Genomic DNA, 21,682 nt, shown 5'->3' with positions numbered 1-21,682 from the left:
GATAGGATACTGATAGGAAAGTTAAGAGCACATCACTTTGATTGACTGCATTTCTCCCTGCAGATGGAATGCTTATTTGCATTTTAGTGCTGGAATAATGTACTTTAGCACCTGTGGTGAGGGAAAACTTATTTCAGTTGAAGGCGGACACACACACACACACACACACACACACACACACACACACACACACACACACACACACACACACACACACACACACACACACACACACACACACACACACACACACACACACACACACACACACACACACACACACACACACACACACACAGCATCTTCCATTTAGTGGAGATTAACTAATTTAAATTAGACTGTGATTAGAGATACACTGGGGCTGAGAAAGACACCAGGAGACGTAAAAACATCTCTTGGACTTAACCACAAACACACCACACACACCTCTGCTCTCTCTCCTTTCTTATCTCCCCATCTGTGTGAGCCAGAACCACAAACACAGCAGGAGAGACTGAAATGGGGAGTTGGGTGGATCATAGATCCTAATTGAGGAGGGATTGGTTCTCTGTATCTAATGTGTTTCTGTTGTAATTATTCCTCTGATGGGATTTTCCCCTTGAAGCATAGCTCTATGTGTATAATCATTGTTCTGAGACCAGTTGATGCCATGGTTAATGGAGAGGATATACAATAATGTAATGCATTCATAATCAATTAACAAGCACAAATTAAACATGTTCTGTAGCGTTGCAACCTTACCTTGTCGTCAAGTTTCCTGGCACTGAAAGAAAGTTCCACATAATCATCATTCCCTGTCAGCTCCTCGGCGGTGACCTGCAGGTACATAACACACACCTGGTTCTAATATTCACACACCTGGTTCTAATATTCACACACACCTGGTTCTAATATTCACAAACACCTGGTACTAAAATTCACACACACCTGGATCTAATATTCACACACAACTGGATCTAATATTCACACACCTGGTTCTAATATTCACACACCTGGTTCTAATATTCACACACACCTGGTTCTAATATTCACACACACCTGGATCTAATATTCACACACAACTGGATCTAATATTCACACACCTGGTTCTAATATTCACACACCTGGTTCTAATATTCACACACACCTGGATCTAATATTCACACACCTGGTTCTAATATTCACACACAACTGGTTCTAATATTCACACACACCTGGATCTAATATTCACAAACACCTGGTTCTAATATTCACACACACCTGATTCTATTATTCACACACACACCTGGATCTAATATTCACAAACACCTGGTACTAATATTCACAAACACCTGGTTCTAATATTCACAAACACCTGGTTCTAATATTCACACACACCTGGATCTAATATTCACAAACACCTGGTACTAATATTCACAAACACCTGGTACTAATATTGACACACACCTGGATCTAATATTCACAAACACCTGGTACTAATATTCACACACACCTGGATCTAATATTCACAAACACCTGGTTCTAATATTCACACACACCTGATTCTATTATTCACACACACACCTGGTACTAATATTCACACACACATGGTTCTAATATTCACACACACCTGGTACTAATATTCACACACACCTGGTCCTAATATTCACACACACCTGGATCTAATATTCACAAACACCTGGTAGTAATATTCACAAACACCTGGTACTAATATTCACAAACACCTGGTACTAATATTCACAAACACCTGGATCTAATATTGACACACACCTGGTTCTAATATTCATACACCTGGTTCTAATATTCACACACACCTGGTTCTAATATTCACAAACACCTGGTACTAATATTCACACACACCTGGATCTAATATTCACAAACACCTGGTTCTAATATTCACACACACCTGATTCTATTATTCACACACACACCTGGTACTAATATTCACACACACATGGTTCTAATATTCACACACACCTGGTACTAATATTCACACACACCTGGTCCTAATATTCACACACACCTGGATCTAATATTCACAAACACCTGGTAGTAATATTCACAAACACCTGGTACTAATATTCACAAACACCTGGTACTAATATTCACAAACACCTGGATCTAATATTGACACACACCTGGTACTAATATTCACACACACCTGGTTCTAATATTCACACACCTGGTTCGAATATTCACAAACACCTGGTACTAATATTCACACACACCTGGATCTAATATTCACACACACCTAGATCTAATATTCACAAACATCTGGTTCTAATATTCACAAACACCTGGTACTAATATTCACACACAACTGGATCTAATATTCACACACCTGGTTCTAATATTCACACACCTGGTTATAATCAGAGACCAGAAAAAAAGTTATGTTTATGAATGAAATAGTGAACTTGTAATCAATTGTAGTAAAACGCATGATAGGCATATTGTCTTTCATACTTTGTTCTGTATCTGCCTCCAGATTCATATTTATTTGTCAACTGTTTAGATATGAAATACTGTGGAACCCCTCCTCATCTGGTCTAATATAAGTCCTATTGACACTTTCTTTCTGCTGGGAGCTCGTTTTTCATAATGACCTTGAGATACCGCTCTATTTAGTTCTCTCTTTATATAGTACTATTGTGTGTGTGTGTGCGTGTGTGTGTGTGTGTGTGTGTGTGTGTGTGTGTGTGTGTGTGTGTGTGTGTGTGTGTGTGTGTGTGTGTGTGTGTGTGTGTGTGTGTGTGTGTGTGCGTGCGTGCGTGCGTGCGTGCGTGCGTGCGTGCGTGTGTGTGTGTGTGTGTGCGTGCGTGCGTGTGTGCGTGTGTGTGTGCATGTATGTGGCCCAATAAAATATGATTTACACTATTGAGAATGCCTTGATGCCTTTGTTAAAATAGGTTATTTTCCATGCATAAGCAAACAGGCAATGTGCTTCAGCAACAAAACAATATGTATGTTCATCTCAAACAGACACATGAATGCATATCTATTTGTTAAGTTCAGATGCTACTCTACACCAATGTTATTGAGGGTGTAGCGAAATGCTTGTGCTTCTAGCTCCGATAGTGCAGTAATATCTAACAAGTAATATATAACAAATTACACAACATACACCCCATACACACACATGGAAAGAATTAAGACTATATACATACAGACGAGCAATGTCAGAGAGGAACGGACTAAGATCCAGTAGAATAGTATAGAAAACAGTATATACATATGAGATGAATAATGCAAGTTAAAATGTAACCATTATTAAGTGAATGAGACACCGTAGAATAGTATAGAATACAGTATCTACAAATGAGATGAGTAATGCCAGATATGTAAACATTATTCGTGTTCCATTCCTTAAAGTGGCCAGTGATTTCTAGTCTATAACTATAGGCAGCAGCCTCTAATGTGCTAGTGATGGCTGTTTAACAGTCTGATGGCCTTGAGATAGAAGCTGTTTTTCAGTCTCTCGGTCTCCGCTTTGATGCACCTGTACTGACCTTGCCTTCTGGATGATAACGGGGTGAACAGGCAGTGGCTCGGGTGGTTGATGTCCTTGATGATCTTTTTGGCCTTCCTGTGACATCGGGTGCCGTAGGTGTCCTGGAGGGAGGGTAGTTTGCCCCCAGTGATGCGTTGGGCAGACCGCACCACCCTCTGGAGAGCCTTGCGGTTGCGGGCGGTGCAGTTGCCATACCAAGCGTTGATACAGCCCGACTGGATGCTTTCAATTGTGCATCTGTAAAAGTTTGTGAGGGTTTTAGGTGACAAGACACATTTCTTTAGCCTCCTGAGGTTGAAGAGGCGCTGCTGCGCCTTCTTTACGATGCTGTCTGTGTGGGTGGTCCATTTCAGTTTGTCAGTGATGTGTACGCCAAGGAACTTGAAGCTTTCCACATTCTCCACTGCTGTCCCGTCGATGTAGATAGGGGGGTGCACCCTCTGCTGTTTCCTGAAGTCCATGATCATCTCCTTTGTTTTGTTGATGTTGAGTGAGAGGTTGTTTTCCAGGCACCACACTCCCATAGTCCACACCTCCTCCCTGTAGACTGTCTCATCATCGTTGGTAATTAAGCCTACTAGTGTTGTGTTGTCTACAAACTTGATGATTGAGTTGGATGCGTGCTTGGCCATGCAGTCATGGGTGAACAGGGAGTACAGGAGGGGGCTGAGCACGCAGTCCACCCTTGTTGAGGATCAGCAGAGTGGAGGTGATGTTTCCTACCCTCACCACCTGGGGGCGGCCCGTCAGGAATTTCAGGACCCAGTTGCACAGGACGGGTTTCAGACCAGGTCCTCAAGCTTAATATAATAATAATATATGCCATTTAGCAGACGCTTTTATCCAAAGCGACTTACAGTCATGTGTGCATACATTCTACGTATGGGTGGTCCCGGGAATCGAACCCACTACCCTGGCGTTACAAGCGCCATGCTCTACCAACTGAAGCTTGGAGGGTACTATGATGTTGAATGCTGAGCTGTAGTCAATAAACAGCATTCTTACACAGGTATTCCTCTTGTCCAGATTGGATAGGGTAGTGTGCAGAGTGATGGCGATTGCATCGTCTGTGGATCTATTGGGGCAGTAAGCAAATTGAAGTGGCTCAAGGGTGGAAGGTAAGGTAGAGGTGAAATTATCCTTGACTAGTCTCTCAAAGCAATTCGTGATGACAGAGTTGAGTGCTATGGGGTGATAGTCATTAAGTTTAGTTACCTTTGCTGTGCTTTAGACACAGACAGACAGACAGACAGACAGACAGACAGACAGACAGACAGACAGACAGACAGACAGACAGACAGACAGACAGACAGACAGACAGACAGACAGACAGACAGACAGACAGACAGACAGACAGACAGACAGACAGACAGACAGACAGACAGACAGACAGACAGACAGACAGACAGACAGACAGACAGACAGACAGACAGACAGACAGACAGACAGACAGACAGACAGACAGACAGACAGAGTGGGAGCTAGGTGACAGACAGGGGCCTTACCATGATGAAGGACTTGCTCACTGTGCTGCCCTGTTTGAGCAGTGGTTTGGTGAGCTTCCTTTGGGACACAATCTGTTTGGAGAGAGATAAGAGGTGAGACTCCCCTGACTCGGTGCCTCACATCAACAACACAGCAACTCAGGGGAACCAGAGGGGGGAAACTGGGACGAGGGAATCGCCGGCAGTCAAAAAGAAAGAAAGAAAAAAATGAAGAGTTTTGCACAAATGTCTGAAGGAAAAGAGAGTGTGGTTGTATAGGGTGAGGTTGGGGAGTTCTGACGAGAAGTTTTGCCGTAAACACATGCTGGAAAGATGCCATAAAATAATTGGATGCTGTGAGGCTTTCCACATTATGCAATTAAGATGCAATGTGAGAGTCTTTGTAAAGGTTCAAAGCCCTCTCAGTAAATTCTCAATGCTGGAATTGTTGCATGGTACAGTAGGTCTATTGGATGATTTTGAGAATAAAATATGAAGTAAAACTGTAGAAATACAGTAAAACCCCTTGGCGAATCCTATTCATAATATAAGATGTTTCTAAATGATGCCTCTCATTTGCATTGAGATGTACCCACAGTCCCACCGTCTCCTTGTAGACACAACAGAGTGGAACAAAATGAACAGCTCATCCATGTGAACATCTCCCAGGAGTTAGAGGGAAAAGACAGAGAGAGAGAGAGAGAGAGAGAGAGAGAGAGAGAGAGAGAGAGAGAGAGAGAGAAGGGAGAGAGAGAGAGAGAGAGAGAGAGAGAGAGAGAGAGAGAGAGAGAGAGAGAGAGAGAGAGAGAGAGAGAGAGAGAGAGAGAGAAGGGGGAGAGAGGGAGGCAGAGAGTGGTACTTTGAAACTTGGATCAAACTCAAAATAAATACTGGAGTTCATAACACATGAAATGAGTTTCTGGAGAATTCCTCAGTACATCTAGATGAAGATAGCAGGGCCTATGAACCATGTGTCAGCAGTGGTGGGGAAGAATCATTTACTGTTGGCATAGACACACAATAATACCAGAGAGAGGCTCAGAAGGCTCATACATTCCAGGCCCGCTGACGTACAGGACGCCAACTGTTTCAGCCGACAGCTGCATGTCGCAAAACACTCTTAATGAAGGTCTGGGGGATTATTTCATTATGTGCCTTATCGCTATTTGCACGTGCCTTATCGCTATTTGCACGTGGCATGTCATTTTACTGGAGACTGACTGTATGCAAACATTACAGAGAGAGAGAGCTCCCTTTTGCCGGTGAAAACGGTTGATATAAAAACACGCTACACTGCCCGACCAACTGCCACTAAACCACTTAACTTGCTTGTTTTTTTACGTTACAGGAAATGACCCATGCAGAGAGGGAGGGTGAGAGGTAGGTGTTGTCTTTCTTGAGTAAACAGTCTCACTGGGTCTACTAAAAAGCCTCTGCTAACTGCTTTTAATGGTCTCTAAGTTCAGCTCGGTCCAGCATTAGCACTTAGCTTTGTGTCAGAGATAGCGTGTCGGAGTTAGTGTGGCGTTGCCGTGAGAACCCACCTGTCCCAGTGTGCACTCCATGGCCCCCAGAAAGTCAGCCTCCTTGATGCCGTTGTGATTGCTGCTGATGTCATAGAGCTCGTAACGTAGCCGCTGTACTTCCTCAAAGTAGAAGTCCACGGTGAAGACTTTAGAAAAGGTGGGGCTTATAGAGCTACGGATCACCTCTGTCCTGTCAACCTGCAGAGAGAGAGAGAGAGAGAGAGGGAGGGAGGGAGGGAGAGGGAGGGAGGGAGGGAGGGAGGGAGGGAGGGAGGGAGGGAGGGAGAGGGAGAGAGAGAGAGAGAGAGAGAGAGAGAGAGAGAGAGAGAGAGGGAGGGAGGGAGGGAGGGAGGGAGAGAGAGAGAGAGAGAGAGAGAGAGAGAGAGAGAGAGAGAGAGAGAGAGGGAGGGAGGGAGAGAGAGAGAGAGAGAGAGAGAGGGGGAGGGAGGGAGGGAGGGAGGGAGAGAGAGAGAGAGAGAGAGAGAGAGAGAGAGAGAGAGAGAGAGAGAGAGAGAGAGAGAGAGAGAGGGAGGGAGGGAGGGAGGGAGGGGGGGAGGGAGGGAGAGAGAGGGGGAGGGAGGGAGAGAGAGAGAGGGGGAGGGAGAGAGAGAGAGAGAGAGAGAGAGAGAGAGAGGGAGGGAGGGAGAGAGAGGTGGAGGGAGGGAGGGAGGGAGGGAGGGAGGGGGAGGGAGGGAGGGAGGGAGGGAGGGAGGGAGGGAGGGAGGGAGGGAGGGAGGGAGGGAGGGAGGGAGGGAGGGAGGGAGGGAGGGAGGGAGAGAGAGAAAGAGAGAGAGAGAGAGAGAGAGAGAGAGAGAGAGAGAGGGAGGGGGAGGGAGGGAGGGAGAGAAAGAAAGAGAGAGAGAGAGAGGAGAGAGAGAGAGAGAGAGAGAGAGAGAGAGGGAGGGAGGGAGGGAGGGAGGGAGGGAGGGAGGGAGGGAGGGGGGAGGGAGGGAGGGAGGGAGGGAGGGAGGGAGGGAGGGGGAGGGAGGGAGGGAGGGAGGGAGGGAGGGAGGGAGGGAGGGAGGGAGGGAGGGAGGGAGGGAGGGAGGGAGGGAGGGAGGGAGAGCCCAGTGAGTTTATTCCATTGGAGGACCATCATCCTCATTGAATTTCAGAAATAAATAAAATAGTGAAACATCTAAAAAGTTATCACTTTAAGATAAAACTAAACTAAATATTTAATTAAAATACCAAATAATTAATTAAAATACACTGTTTGCAATGAAGGTCTACAGTAGCCTCAACAGCACTCTGTAGGGTAGCACCATGGTGTAGACGGAGGACAGCTTGCTTCCCTCCTCTGTATACATTTACTCCAAAACAAAACCTACGGACCCGGAATTCTTACTGGTTGGTAGGTGATCAAATACTTATGTCATGCAATAAAATGCAAATGAATTACTTAAAAAGCATACAATGTGATTTTCTGAATTTTGTTTTAGATTCCGTGTCTCACAGTTGAAGTGTACCTATGATAAAAAATTACAGACATCTACAGTGCCTTGTGAAACTATTCGGCCCCCTTGAACTTTGTGACCTTTTGCCACATTTCAGGCTTCAAACATAAAGATATAAAACTGTATTTCTTTGTGAAGAATCAACAACAAGTGGGACACAATCATGAAGTGGAACGACATTTATTGGATATTTCAAACTTTTTTAACAAATCAAAAAATGAAAAATTGGGCGTGCAAAATTATTCAGCCCCTTTACTTTCCGTGCAGCAAACTCTCTCCAGAAGTTCAGTGAGGATCTCTGAATGATCCAATGTTGACCTAAATGACTAATGATGATAAATACAATCCACCTGTGTGTAATCAAGTCTCCGTATAAATGCACCTGCACTGTGATAGTCTCAGAGGTCCGTTAAAAGCGCAGAGAGCATCATGAAGAACAAGGAACACACCAGGCAGGTCCGAGATACTGTTTTGAAGAAGTTTAAAGCCGGATGTCATGTTTGTCATTTATTATCATGTCTTGTCCCTGTGCTCCCCATGCTATTCGTTTCCCTCTGCTGGTCTTGTTTGGTTCTATCCCTCTCTCTCCCCCTCCCTCTCTCACTCTCTCGCTCTCTCTTCTCTCTGTCGTTCCGTTCCTGCTCCCAGCTGTTCCTATTCCCCTAATCATCATTTAGTCTTCCCACACCTGTTCCCGATCCTTTCCCCTGATTAGATTCCCTATTTATTCCTTTGTAATCCGTTCCTGTTCCGTCGGTTCCTTGTTTTGTATTCACCATGCTGTGATTGCGTTTCGCCCTGTCCTGTCGTGTTTTTTGCCGTGATTGTGTATCACCCTGTCCTGTCGTGTTTTGTGCCTTCATCAGACGCTGCGTGTGAGCAGGTGTCTCAGTCGACTACGGCCTGCGCCTACCCGGCGACCTGCAGTCTGTGGCCGCTTCTCCAGTTGTTTTCCCCTCTACAAATCTAGAGGATTTCAGTTATTCCGTTTTGAACATTAATAAACTCTGTTTCTGTTAAGTCGCGTTTGGGTCCTCTTTCACCTGCATGACAGAAGGAACCGACCAAGGAATGGACCCAGCGACTTCAGACGCTCGTTACACTGCCGTCGAGTTCCAAGGAGCCATGCTCGGCAGACACGAGCAGGAATTGTCTGCTGCTCGCCATGCCGTGGAGAACCTGGCCGCTCAGGTTTCCGACCTCTCTGGACAGTTCCAGAGTCTACGTCTCGTGCCACCTGTTACTCCCTGGCCTGCCGAGCCTCCAGAACCCAGGGTTAATAACCCACCTTGCTACTCCGGGCAGCCCACTGAGTGCCGCTCCTTTCTCACGCAGTGTGAGATTGTGTTCTCTCTCCAACCCCACACATACTCTAGAGAGAGAGCTCGGGTTGCTTACGTCATTTCACTCCTTACTGGCCGGGCTCGAGAATGGGGCACAGCTATCTGGGAGGCAAGGGCTGATTGCTCTAACAGATTCCAGAACTTTAAAGAGGAGATGATTCGGGTTTTTGACCGTTCAGTTTTTGGTGAGGAGGCTTCTAGGGCCCTGGCTTCCTTATGCCAAGGTGAACGGTCCATAACGGATTATTCCATTGAGTTTCGCACTCTTGCTGCCTCTAGTGAGTGGAACGAGCCGGCGCTGCTCGCTCGTTTTCTGGAGGGACTCCACGCAGTGGTTAAGGATGAGATTCTCTCCCGGGAGGTTCCTTCAGATGTGGACTCTTTGATTGCTCTCGCCATCCGCATAGAACGACGGGTAGATCTTCGTCACCGGGCTCGTGGAAGAGAGCTCGCATCAACGGTGTTTCCCTGCTCCGCATCGCAACCATCTCCCTCCGCTGGCTTTGAGACTGAGCCCATGCAGCTGGGAGGGATTCGCATCTCGACTAAGGAGAGGGAACGGAGGATCACCAACCGCCTGTGCCTCTATTGCGGAGTTGCTGGACATTTTGTTAATTCATGTCCAGTAAGAGGCCAGAGCCCATCAGTAAGCGGAGGGCTACTGGTGAGCGCTACTACTCAGGTCCCTTCATCTAGATCTTGTACTACTATGTCGGTCCATCTACGCTGGACCGGTTCGGGTGCTACATGCAGTGCCTTGATTGACTCTGGGGCTGAGGGTTGTTTCATGGACGAAGCATGGGTTCGGAAACATAACATTCCTTTCAGACCGTTAGACAAGCCTACGCCCATGTTTGCCTTAGATGGTAGTCATCTTCCCAGTATCAAATTTGAGACACTACCTTTAACTCTCACAGTATCTGGTAACCACAGTGAGACTATTTCTTTTTTGATTTTCCGTTCACCGTTTACACCTGTTGTTTTGGGTCATCCCTGGCTAGTATGTCATAATCCTTCTATTAATTGGTCTAGTAATTCTATCCTATCCTGGAACGTTTCTTGTCATGTGAAGTGTTTAATGTCTGCCATCCCTCCCGTTTCTTCTCTCCCTACTTCTCAGGAGGAACCTGGCGATTTGACAGGAGTGCCGGAGGAATATCATGATCTGCGCACGGTCTTCAGTCGGTCCCGAGCCAACTCCCTTCCTCCTCACCGGTCGTATGATTGTAGTATTGATCTCCTTCCAGGGACCACGCCTCCTCGAGGTAGACTATACTCTCTGTCGGCTCCCGAACGTAAGGCTCTCGAGGATTATTTGTCTGTGTCTCTTGACGCCGGTACCATAGTGCCTTCTTCTTCTCCGGCCGGGGCGGGGTTCTTTTTGTTAAGAAGAAGGACGGTACTCTGCGCCCCTGCGTGGATTATCGAGGGCTGAATGACATAACGGTTAAGAATCGTTATCCGCTTCCCCTTATGTCATCAGCCTTCGAGATTCTGCAGGGAGCCAGGTGCTTTACTAAGTTGGACCTTCGTAACGCTTACCATCTCGTGCGCATCAGAGAGGGGGACGAGTGGAAAACGGCGTTTAACACTCCGTTAGGGCATTTTGAGTACCGGGTTCTGCCGTTCGGTCTCGCCAATGCGCCAGCTGTTTTTCAGGCATTAGTTAATGATGTTCTGAGAGACATGCTGAACATTTTTGTTTTTGTCTATCTTGACGATATCCTGATTTTTTCTCCGTCACTCGAGATTCATGTTCAGCACGTTCGACGTGTTCTACAGCGCCTTTTAGAGAATTGTCTCTACGTAAAGGCTGAGAAGTGCTCTTTTCATTTCTCCTCCGTTACTTTTCTCGGTTCCGTTATTTCCGCTGAAGGCATTCAGATGGATTCCGCTAAGGTCCAAGCTGTCAGTGATTGGCCCGTTCCAAGGTCACGTGTCGAGTTGCAGCGCTTTTTAGGTTTCGCTAATTTCTATCGGCGTTTCATTCGTAATTTCGGTCAAGTTGCTGCCCCTCTCACAGCTCTTACTTCTGTCAAGACGTGTTTTAAGTGGTCCGGTTCCGCCCAGGGAGCTTTTGATCTTCTAAAAGAACGTTTTACGTCCGCTCCTATCCTCGTTACTCCTGACGTCACTAGACAATTCATTGTCGAGGTTGACGCTTCAGAGGTAGGCGTGGGAGCCATTCTATCCCAGCGCTTCCAGTCTGACGATAAGGTTCATCCGTGCGCTTATTTTTCTCATCGCCTGTCGCCATCTGAGCGCAACTATGATGTGGGTAACCGTGAACTGCTCGCCATCCGCTTAGCCCTAGGCGAATGGCGACAGTGGTTGGAGGGGGCGACCGTTCCTTTTGTCGTTTGGACAGACCATAAGAACCTTGAGTACATCCGTTCTGCCAAACGACTTAATGCCCGTCAAGCTCGTTGGGCGTTGTTTTTCGCTCGTTTCGAGTTTGTGATTTCTTACCGTCCGGGTAGCAAGAACACCAAGCCTGATGCCTTATCCCGTCTGTTTAGTTCTTCTGTGGCTTCTACTGATCCCGAGGGGATTCTTCCTTATGGGCGTGTTGTCGGGTTGACAGTCTGGGGAATTGAAAGACAGGTTAAGCAAGCACTCACGCACACTGCGTCGCCGCGCGCTTGTCCTAGTAACCTCCTTTTCGTTCCTGTTTCCACTCGTCTGGCTGTTCTTCAGTGGGCTCACTCTGCCAAGTTAGCTGGTCATCCCGGTGTTCGAGGCACTCTTGCGTCTATTCGCCAGCGCTTTTGGTGGCCGACTCAGGAGCGTGACACGCGTCGTTTCGTGGCTGCGTGTTCAGACTGCGCGCAGAAGAAGTCTGGTAATTTTTTTTCTGCTTCTGCTCCTGGTCTTGCTGGGTCTCAGTCTGTTCCCTGCCATCGCATCTCTCCTGTTCTTGTCCCTGCCCTTGCTGTGTCTCAGTCTGTCCCTAGTTCTCATTTTTTTTTTAGAGTAGTACCCTAGTTTCCCTTTTTATCGTTTTCGTTACGGTCCTGAGGAGAGGAGTTGGGTTCTTTCTCGGGACGTGCTGGACCGTTTGATCTATGATTTCCTCCGTTGCTGCCAGTGTTCCTCCTCGAGAGCGCCAGGAGGCGCTCGGTGAGTGGGGGGGTACTGTCATGTTTGTCATTTATTATCATGTCTTGTCCCTGTGCTCCCCATGCTATTCGTTTCCCTCTGCTGGTCTTGTTTGGTTCTATCCCTCTCTCTCCCCCTCCCTCTCTCACTCTCTCGCTCTCTCTTCTCTCTGTCGTTCCGTTCCTGCTCCCAGCTGTTCCTATTCCCCTAATCATCATTTAGTCTTCCCACACCTGTTCCCGATCCTTTCCCCTGATTAGATTCCCTATTTATTCCTTTGTAATCCGTTCCTGTTCCGTCGGTTCCTTGTTTTGTATTCACCATGCTGTGATTGCGTTTCGCCCTGTCCTGTCGTGTTTTTTGCCGTGATTGTGTATCACCCTGTCCTGTCGTGTTTTGTGCCTTCATCAGACGCTGCGTGTGAGCAGGTGTCTCAGTCGACTACGGCCTGCGCCTACCCGAAGCGACCTGCAGTCTGTGGCCGCTTCTCCAGTTGTTTTCCCCTCTACAAATCTAGAGGATTTCAGTTATTCCGTTTTGAACATTAATAAACTCTGTTTCTGTTAAGTCGCGTTTGGGTCCTCTTTCACCTGCATGACACCGGATTTGGATACAAAAAGATGCAAGCGATAATATTGAAATGGAAGGAGTATCAGACCACTGCAAATCTACCAAGACCTGGTCGTCCCTCTAAACTTTCAGCTCATACAAGGAGAAGACTGATCAGAGATGCAGCCAAGAGGCCCATGATCACTCTGGATGAACTGCAGAGATCTACAGCTGAGGTGGGACACTCTGTCCATAGGACAACAATCAGTCATATATTTCACAAATCTGACCTTTATGGAAGAGTGACAAGAAGAAAGCCATTTCTTAAAGATATCCATAAAAAGTGTTGTTTAAAGTTTGCCACAAGCCACCTGGGAGACACACCAAACATGTGGAAGAAGGTGCTCTGGTCAGATGAAACCAAAATTGAACTTTTTGGCAACAATGCAAAACGTTATGTTTGGCGTAAAAGCAACACAGCTCATCACCCTGAACACACCATCCCCACTGTCAGCATCATGGTTTGGGCCTGCTTTTCTTCAGCAGGGACAGGGAAGATGGTTAAAATTGATGGGAAGATGGATGGAGCCAAATACAGGACCATTCTGGAAGAAAACCTGATGGAGTCTGCAAAAGACCTGAGACTGGGACGGAGATTTGTCTTCCAACAAGACAATGAATGGTTCAAAAATAAACATATCCAGGTGTTAGAATGGCCAAGTCAAAGTCCAGACCTGAATCCAATCGAGAATCTGTGGAAAGAACTGAAAACTGCTGTTCACAAATGCCCTCCATCCAACCTCACTGAGCTCGAGCTGTTTTGCAAAGAGGAATGGGAAAAAATTTCAGTCTCTCGATGTGCAAAACTGATAGAGACATACACCAAGCGACTTACAGCTGTAATCGGGCTGAATCATTTTGCACGCCCAATTTTTCAGTTTTTGGTTTGTTAAAAAAGTTTGAAATATCCAATAAATGTAGTTCCACTTCATGTTTGTGTCCCACTTGTTGTCGATTAATCACAAAAAAAACACAGTTTTATATCTTTATGTTTGAAGCCTGAAATGTGGCAAAACGTCGCAAAGTTCAAGGGGGCCGAATACTTTCGCAAGGCACTGTACATGCTTTGTAAGTAGGAAAACCTGCAAAATCGGCAGTGAATCAAATACTTGTTCTCCCCACTGTATATCCTGCCCTGCCTTTCTAAAAATCTTCGAAAGTCAAGTTAATAAACAGATCACCGCCCATTTCGAATCCCACCGTACCTTCTCCACTATTCAATCTGGTTTCCGAGCTGGTCATGGGTGCACCTCAGCTACGCTCAAGTTACTAAACGATATCATAACCGCCATCGATAAAAGACAGTACTGTGCAGCCTTCTTCATCGAAGTTTGTGAGAGCTTTTGGTGACAAGCCAAATTTCTTCAGCCTCCTGAGGTTGAAGAGGCGATGCTGCGCCTTCTTCACGATGCTGTCTGTGTGGGTGGACCAATTCAGTTTGTCTGTGATGTGTACGCCGAGGAACATAAAATGTACTACCCTCTCCACTACTGTCCCATCGATATGGATAGGGGGGTGCTCCCTCTGCTGTTTCCTGAAAGTCACAATCATCTTCTTTGTTTTGTTGACGTTGAGTGTGAGGTTATTTTCCTGACACCACAATCCGAGGGCCCTCACCTCCTCCCTGTAGGCTGTCTCGTCATGGTTGGTAATCAAGCCTACCACTGTAGTGTCGTCCGCAAACTTGATGATTGAGTTGGATGCGTGCATGGCCACGCAGTCGTGGCCGAACAGGGAGTACAGGAGAGGGCTCAGAACGTACCCTTGTGGGGCCCCAGTGTTGAGGATCAGCGGGGTGGAGATGTTGTTACCTACACTCACCACCTGGGGGCGGCCCGTCAGGAAGTCCGGTACCCAGTTGCACAGGGCGGGGTCGAGACCCAGGGTCTCGAGCTTGATGACGAGTTTGGAGGGTACTATGGTGTTAAATGCAGAGCTGTAGTCGATGAACAGCATTCTCACAAAGGTATTCCTCTTGTCTAGATGGGTTAGGGCAGTGTGCAGTGTGGTTGAGATTGCATCGTCTGTGGACCTATTTGGGCAGTAAGCAAATTGGAGTGGGTTTAGGGTGTCAGTGTAACAGTATAACTTTAGACCGTCCCCTCGCCCATACCCGGGCGCGAACCAGGGACCCTCTGCACACATCAACAACAGTCACCCACAAAGCATCGGCACCCATCGCTCCACAAAAGCCACGGCCCTTGCAGAGCAAGGGGAACCACTACTTCAAGGTCTCAGAGCAAGTGTTGTCACCGATTGAAATGCTATTTAGCGCGCACCACCACTAACTAGCTAGCCATTTCACATCTGTTACATCAGGTAGGGTGGAGGTGATATGGTCCTTGACTAGTCTCTCAAAGCACTTCATGATGACGTAGTGAGTGCTACGGGCGGTAGTCGTTTAGCTCAGTTACCTTAGCTTTCTTGGGAACAGGAACAATGGTGGCCCTCTTGAATGTGGGAACAGCAGACTGGGATAAGGATTGATTGAATATGTCCGTAAACACACCAGCCAGCTGGTCTGCGCATGCTCTGAGGGCGTAGCTGGGGATGCCGTCTGGGCCTGCAGCCTTGCGAGGGTTAACACGTTTAAATGTTTTACTCAAGTCGGCTGCAGTGAATCAATCCACGGTTTCTGGTTTGGGAATGTTTTAATCGTTGCTATGGGAACGATATCTTCAATGCACGTGCTAATGAACTCGCTCACTGAATCAGCGGATTCGTCAATGTTGTTGTTGGATGCAGTGCGGAACATATCCCAGTCCACGTGATGGAAGCAGTCTTGGAGCGTGGAATCAGATTGGTCGGACCAGCACTGAACAGACCTGAGCGCAGGAGCTTCTTGTTTTAGCTTCTGTCTGTAGGCAGGGAGCAACAAAATGGAGTCGTGGTCAGCTTTTCCGAAAGGAGGGCGGGGGGAGGGCCTTATATGCGTTGCGGAAGTTAGAATAGCAATGATCCAAAGTTTTACCAGACCTGGTTACGCAATCGACATGCTGATACAATTTAGGGAGTCTTGTTTTCAGATTAGCCTTGTTAAAATCCCCAGCTACAATGAATGCAGCCTCAGGATATGTGGTTTCCAGTTTGCAAAGAGTCAAATAAAGTTTGTTCAGAGCCATCGATGTGTCTGCTTAGGGGGGAATATATACGGCTGTGATTATAATCGAAGAGAGCGAGAAAGAGAGAGAGAGTAAACTATATTTCATATTTATTTTAACGTTCACTTTCACATACCTAGCAAATGCAGCTAGCTAGGTTAACCTACTCAAACAGAGAGGGTTGCTATGTTAGCTAGCTGGCTATGCTATCCAATACTGAAACTCTTCCAAGTCAAGGTAAGCTTTTTAGGTTTAATTTATTTATTTCCACCAGGGTTTGCCGGTGTAACTGCTAAACTGCTTGCTACACTGTACAGCATGATTGTAGCATGCGTTCGTTTTCTACTAGCTATGTTGACTTGACATTAGCTAAATAGGTGATAACGATGTAGGCTGTGTGTAGCAGTTATGATATGAAGGTTTAGCTTGGAATGTTTTTTTTGCCTAGTCACAGAAAGCTCATGTGTTGTGCACTGAAGTCCACAAGCAAAGGGAAATGTGAGAGAAGGAGAGAGCGTAGATGTGAGAAGGAATTATCCAACGATCAAAATGATCATGCTGTTTGTATATAGGGCAGCAGGTAGCCTAGTTTGTCAGAGTGTTGGACTAGTAACCGAGAGGTTGCAAGATCAAATCCCGGAGCTGACAAGGTAAAAAAAATATGTTGTTCTTCCCCCGAACAAGGCAGTTAACCCACTGTTCCTAGGCTGTCATTGAAAATAAGAATTTGTTCTTAACTGACTTGCCTAGTTAAATAAAGGTCAAATAAATAAATATGGGAGTGAAATGTGTTTGTGTAACAGTTGTTAAACAACTACGTGAATTTCACCAGGTTCATATATTAATGTGTTGATTTGTTATTATGCATCCTGGGAGAAGGGGAGTGTGAACTAATGTTTTGTGCTCGTGCTCAGATCATTTTGATGCACTAAGAGAGGTAGGCACGCTTTTTCTGTCTTTAGAAAAGTTAGATTCTTTTAAATACAAAGTCTTACACACAGTGTTTTGTTCATGAATAATGATGTATATTTAGAGGTTACTCATAAGTGGATGGTATTGTTAAGATGCACTTGTAATTGTACTTTTTAGGATGATATCAACATTCTGAATTCAACATGTGGTTAATAGCGAGCTAAGGTATTAGCAGGCTATTGTATGTGTGAACGATGGCTAGCTCCTCGAATGATCCCAGTCCCTCCTATTGTGCATCTGTTGTAGAAAGAGGCAACGATTCTCAGAACATATGTGGCTCTACAAATGTATGATTTCCTTTTGGATGCAGATGCAGGATGCAGAGAGTGAGTTCTGCTTGATTAAAACTACCTGGTCTCCAAAGTCCACGTCTATAGTGTCAATCAACCAACACAACGCAGAGTTACATCGGTTCTGCACCGGTTACATTTGCGTCCGATCAGTGGTATATTAATTCTGTTGAAAAAAAAAATATTAAACAGAACAAAATGGGGATAAACATACTTGAATCTGTCCAAAGGAAACTGTTGTTTGCAAGTGTTGGACTAATTACAACACCCTAGATCCGCTAGATGAAGGCAAGAGTGTGCAAGGAGGTATTTCATGTGTCTCTGTCTGTCATCCAATTACTCAAATTTCTTGCAACCTTTGCACTTGAAAACTTCAATTCATAGGCTAGGTTGTAGCAACCTCACGATGAGTATGGGGATAATTAGAGCATCATGTAGTAGTATCGCTGTTACATTGAGCTGGGTGAATGGAATGTGAATGACAGGCAGCAGGTAGCCAAGTGGTTACAGGGTTGGACTTGTAACTGAAAGGTTGCAAGATCAAATCCCAGAGCTGACAAGGTAAAAAAATCTGCTATTCTGCCTGAACAAGGCATTTACCCACTGTTCCTTGGCTGTCATTGAAAATAAGAATTTGTTCTTTACTGACTTGCTTAGTTAAAATAAAATCCAATATGCTACAATAGAAATAAGGCCAAGCTAATAAAAATATATATTGTCCTCCCTCATCTTAAATGGCACCGGCTGCCACTGGTATATTCTGATAGTGTTAGTCTGAGGGGAGAGGGACACAATGCAGAAATAATGATATCTATTGTAGTGTTGCATTTTTTTTGGTTCAGCAATTTAGCTTCAGGCAGGCTTTAATTGGCTGCTGAGAGGTCTTTCTTGGCAGTGCCATCTGGCTTTTAAGTAGAAGTATTGAGATCTAGTGCCAGACTAACAGACCTAACAGGCAGTAAGACAGAGAACAATAGAAGGATCTAACAGGCAGTCAGACAGAGAACAATAGAAGGATCTAACAGGCAGTAAGACAGAGAACAATAGAAGGATCTAACAGGCAGTCAGACAGAGAACAATAGAAGGATCTAACAGGCAGTAAGACAGAGAACAATAGAAGGATCTAACAGGCAGTCAGACAGAGAACAATAGAAGGATCTAACAGGCAGTAAGACAGAGAACAATAGAAGGATCTAACAGGCAGTAAGACAGAGAACAATAGAAGGATCTAACAGGCAGTAAGACAGAGAACAATAGAAGGACCTAACAGCCAGTAAGACGGAGAACAATAGAAGGATCTAACAGGCAGTAAGAAAGAGGACAATAGAAGGATCTAACAGAAAGTAAGAAAGAGGACAATAGAAGGATCTAACAGGCAGTAAGACAGAGAACAAAAGAAGGATCTAACAGGCAGTAAGACAGAGAACAATAGAAGGATCTAACAGAAAGTAAGAAAGAGGACAATAGAAGGATCTAACAGGCAGTAAGACAGAGAACAAAAGAAGGATCTAACAGGCAGTAAGACAGAGAACAATAGAAGGATCTAACAGGCAGTAAGACAGAGAACAATAGAAGGATCTAACAGGCAGTAAGACAGAGGACAATAGAAGGATCTAACAGGCAGTAAGACAGAGAACAATAGAAGGATCTAACAGGCAGTAAGACAGAGAACAATAGAAGGATCTAACAGGCAGTAAGACAGAGAACAATAGAAGGATCTAATAGGCAGTAAGACAGAGAACAATAGAAGGATCTAACAGGCAGTAAGACAGAGAACAATAGAAGGATCTAACAGGCAGTAAGACAGAGAACAATAGAAGGACCTAACAGACAGTAAGACAGAGAACAATAGAAGGATCTAACAGGCAGTAAGACAGAGAACAATAGAAGGATCTAACAGGCAGTAAGACAGAGAACAATAGAAGGATCTAACAGGCAGTAAGACAGAGAACAATAGAAGGACCTAACAGGCAGTAAGACAGAGAACAATAGAAGGATCTAACAGGCAGTAAGACAGAGAACAATAGAAGGATCTAACAGGCAGTAAGACAGAGAACAATAGAAGGATCTAACAGGCAGTAAGACAGAGGACAATAGAAGGACCTAACAGGCAATAAGACAGAGAACAATAGAAGGATCTAACAGAAAGTAAGACAGAGGACAATAGAAGGATCTAACAGGCAGTAAGACAGAGAACAATAGAAGGACCTAACAGGCAGTAAGACAGAGAACAATAGAAGGACCTAACATGCAGTAAGACAGAGAACAATAGAAGGACCTAACAGGCAGTAAGACAGAGAACAATATAAGGATCTAACAGGCAGTAAGAAAGAGGACAATAGAAGGACCTAACAGGCAGTAAGACAGAGAACAATAGAAGGACCTAACAGGCAGTAAGACAGAGAACAATAGAAGGACCTAACAGGCAGTAAGACAGAGAACAATAGAAGGACCTAACAGGCAGTAAGACAGAGAACAATATAAGGATCTAACAGGCAGTAAGAAAGAGGACAATAGAAGAACCTAACAGGCAGTAAGACAGAGAACAATAGAAGGATCTAACAGGCAGTAAGACAGAGAACAATAGAAGGATCTAACAGGCAGTAAGACAGAGAACAATAGAAGGATCTAACAGGCAGTAAGACAGAGAACAATAGAAGGATCTAACAGGCAGTAAGACAGAGAACAATAGAAGGATCTAACAGGCAGTAAGACAGAGAACAATAGAAGGATCTAACAGGTAGTAAGACAAAGAACAGTAGAAGGATCTAACAGGCAGTAAGACAGAGAACAATAGAAGGATCTAACAGGCAGTAAGACAGAGGACAATAGAAGGATCTAACAGACAGTAAGACAGAGGACAATAGAAGGATCTAACAGGCAGTAAGACAGAGGACAATATAAGGATCTAACAGGCAGTAAGACAGAGTGCAATAGAAGGATCTAACAGGCAGTAAGACAGAGAACAATAGAAGGATCTAACAGGCAGTAAGACAGAGAACAATAGAAGGATCTAACAGGTAGTAAGACAAAGAACAGTAGAAGGATCTAACAGGCAGTAAGACAGAAGACAATAGAAGGATCTAACAGGCAGTAAGACAGAGGACAATAGAAGGATCTAACAGACAGTAAGACAGAGGACAATAGAAGGATCTAACAGGCAGTAAGACAGAGGACAATATAAGGATCTAACAGGCAGTAAGACAGAGGACAATAGAAGGATCTATAGTAGAAGAACAGACAGAGAACAATAGAAGCATCTATAGTAAAAGAACAGACAGAGAGCAATAGAAGGATCTATAGTAGAAAAACAGACAGAGAACAATAGAAGGATCTATCGTAGAAGAACAGACAGGGGACAATAGAAGGATCTAACAGGCAGTAAGACAGAGAGCAATAGAAGGATCTACAGTAGAAGAACAGACAGAGGCTAATAGAAGGATCTATAGTAGAAGAACAGACAGAGAACAATAGAAAGATCTATAGTAGAAGAACAGAAGGGTCTAAAGTAGAAAAACAGACAGAGAACAAAAGAATGATCTATAGTAGAAGGACAGACAGAGAACAAAAGAAGGATCTAACAGGCAGTAAGACAGAGAGCAATAGAAGGATCTAACAGGCAGTAAGACAGAGAGCAATAGAAGGATCTAACAGGCAGTAAGACAGAGAGCAATAGAAGGATCTATAGTAGAAGAAAAGACAGAGAACAATAGAAGGATCTATAGTAGAAGAACAGACAGAGAACAGAAGGATCTATAGTAGAAGAAAAGACAGAGAACAATAGAAGGATCTATAGTAGAAGAAAAGACAGAGAACAAAAGGATCTATAGTAGAAGAACAGACAGAGAACAGAAGGATCTATAGTAGAAGAAAAGACAGAGAACAATAGAAGGATCTATAGTAGAAGAAAAGACAGAGAACAATAGAAGGATCTATAGTAGAAGAACAGACAGAGAACAGAAGGATCTATAGTAGAAGAAAAGACAGAGAACAATAGAAGGATCTATAGTAGAAGAAAAGACAGAGAACAAAAGGATCTATAGTAGAAGAACAGACAGAGAACAATAGAAGGATCTATAGTAGAAGAACAGACAGAGCGCAATAGAAGGATCTATAGTAGAAGAACAGACAGAGAGCAATAGAAGGATCTAACAGGCAGTAAGACAGAGAGCAATAGAAGGATCTAACAGGCAGTAAGACAGAGAGCAATAGAAGGATCTATAGTAGAAGAACAGACAGAGAACAGAAGGATCTATAGTAGAAGAAAAGACAGAGAACAATAGAAGGATCTATAGTAGAAGAAAAGACAGA

At 44.9% G+C, this 21,682-nt stretch overlaps 1 protein-coding gene across 2 annotated transcripts in view; it reads right to left on the bottom strand.

Moving 5' to 3' along the window:
• LOC124017464 (copine-4-like) overlaps positions 1-6,698 on the bottom strand; it is a 48,903-nt gene extending 42,205 nt beyond the window's left edge. Inside the window, exons 1-3 of one of the 2 annotated variants that reach the window (XM_046332667.1) lie at positions 6,519-6,698; positions 4,996-5,067; positions 742-816 (exon numbers count right to left, since the gene is read on the bottom strand). In XM_046332667.1, the coding sequence (XP_046188623.1) occupies positions 742-816; positions 4,996-5,067; positions 6,519-6,539 (168 nt within the window). In that variant the 5' untranslated portion in view covers positions 6,540-6,698. The remainder of the gene's footprint in view (positions 1-741; positions 817-4,995; positions 5,068-6,518) is intronic. The other variant, XM_046332666.1, reaches the window with a different exon arrangement.
• Between the last annotated feature and the right edge of the window lie 14,984 nt (positions 6,699-21,682).

Source organism: Oncorhynchus gorbuscha, unplaced genomic scaffold, assembly GCF_021184085.1.
Source record: "Oncorhynchus gorbuscha isolate QuinsamMale2020 ecotype Even-year unplaced genomic scaffold, OgorEven_v1.0 Un_scaffold_2160, whole genome shotgun sequence".
NCBI lineage: Eukaryota > Metazoa > Chordata > Actinopteri > Salmoniformes > Salmonidae > Oncorhynchus > Oncorhynchus gorbuscha.
This window is presented reverse-complemented; position numbering and strand designations above follow the sequence as displayed.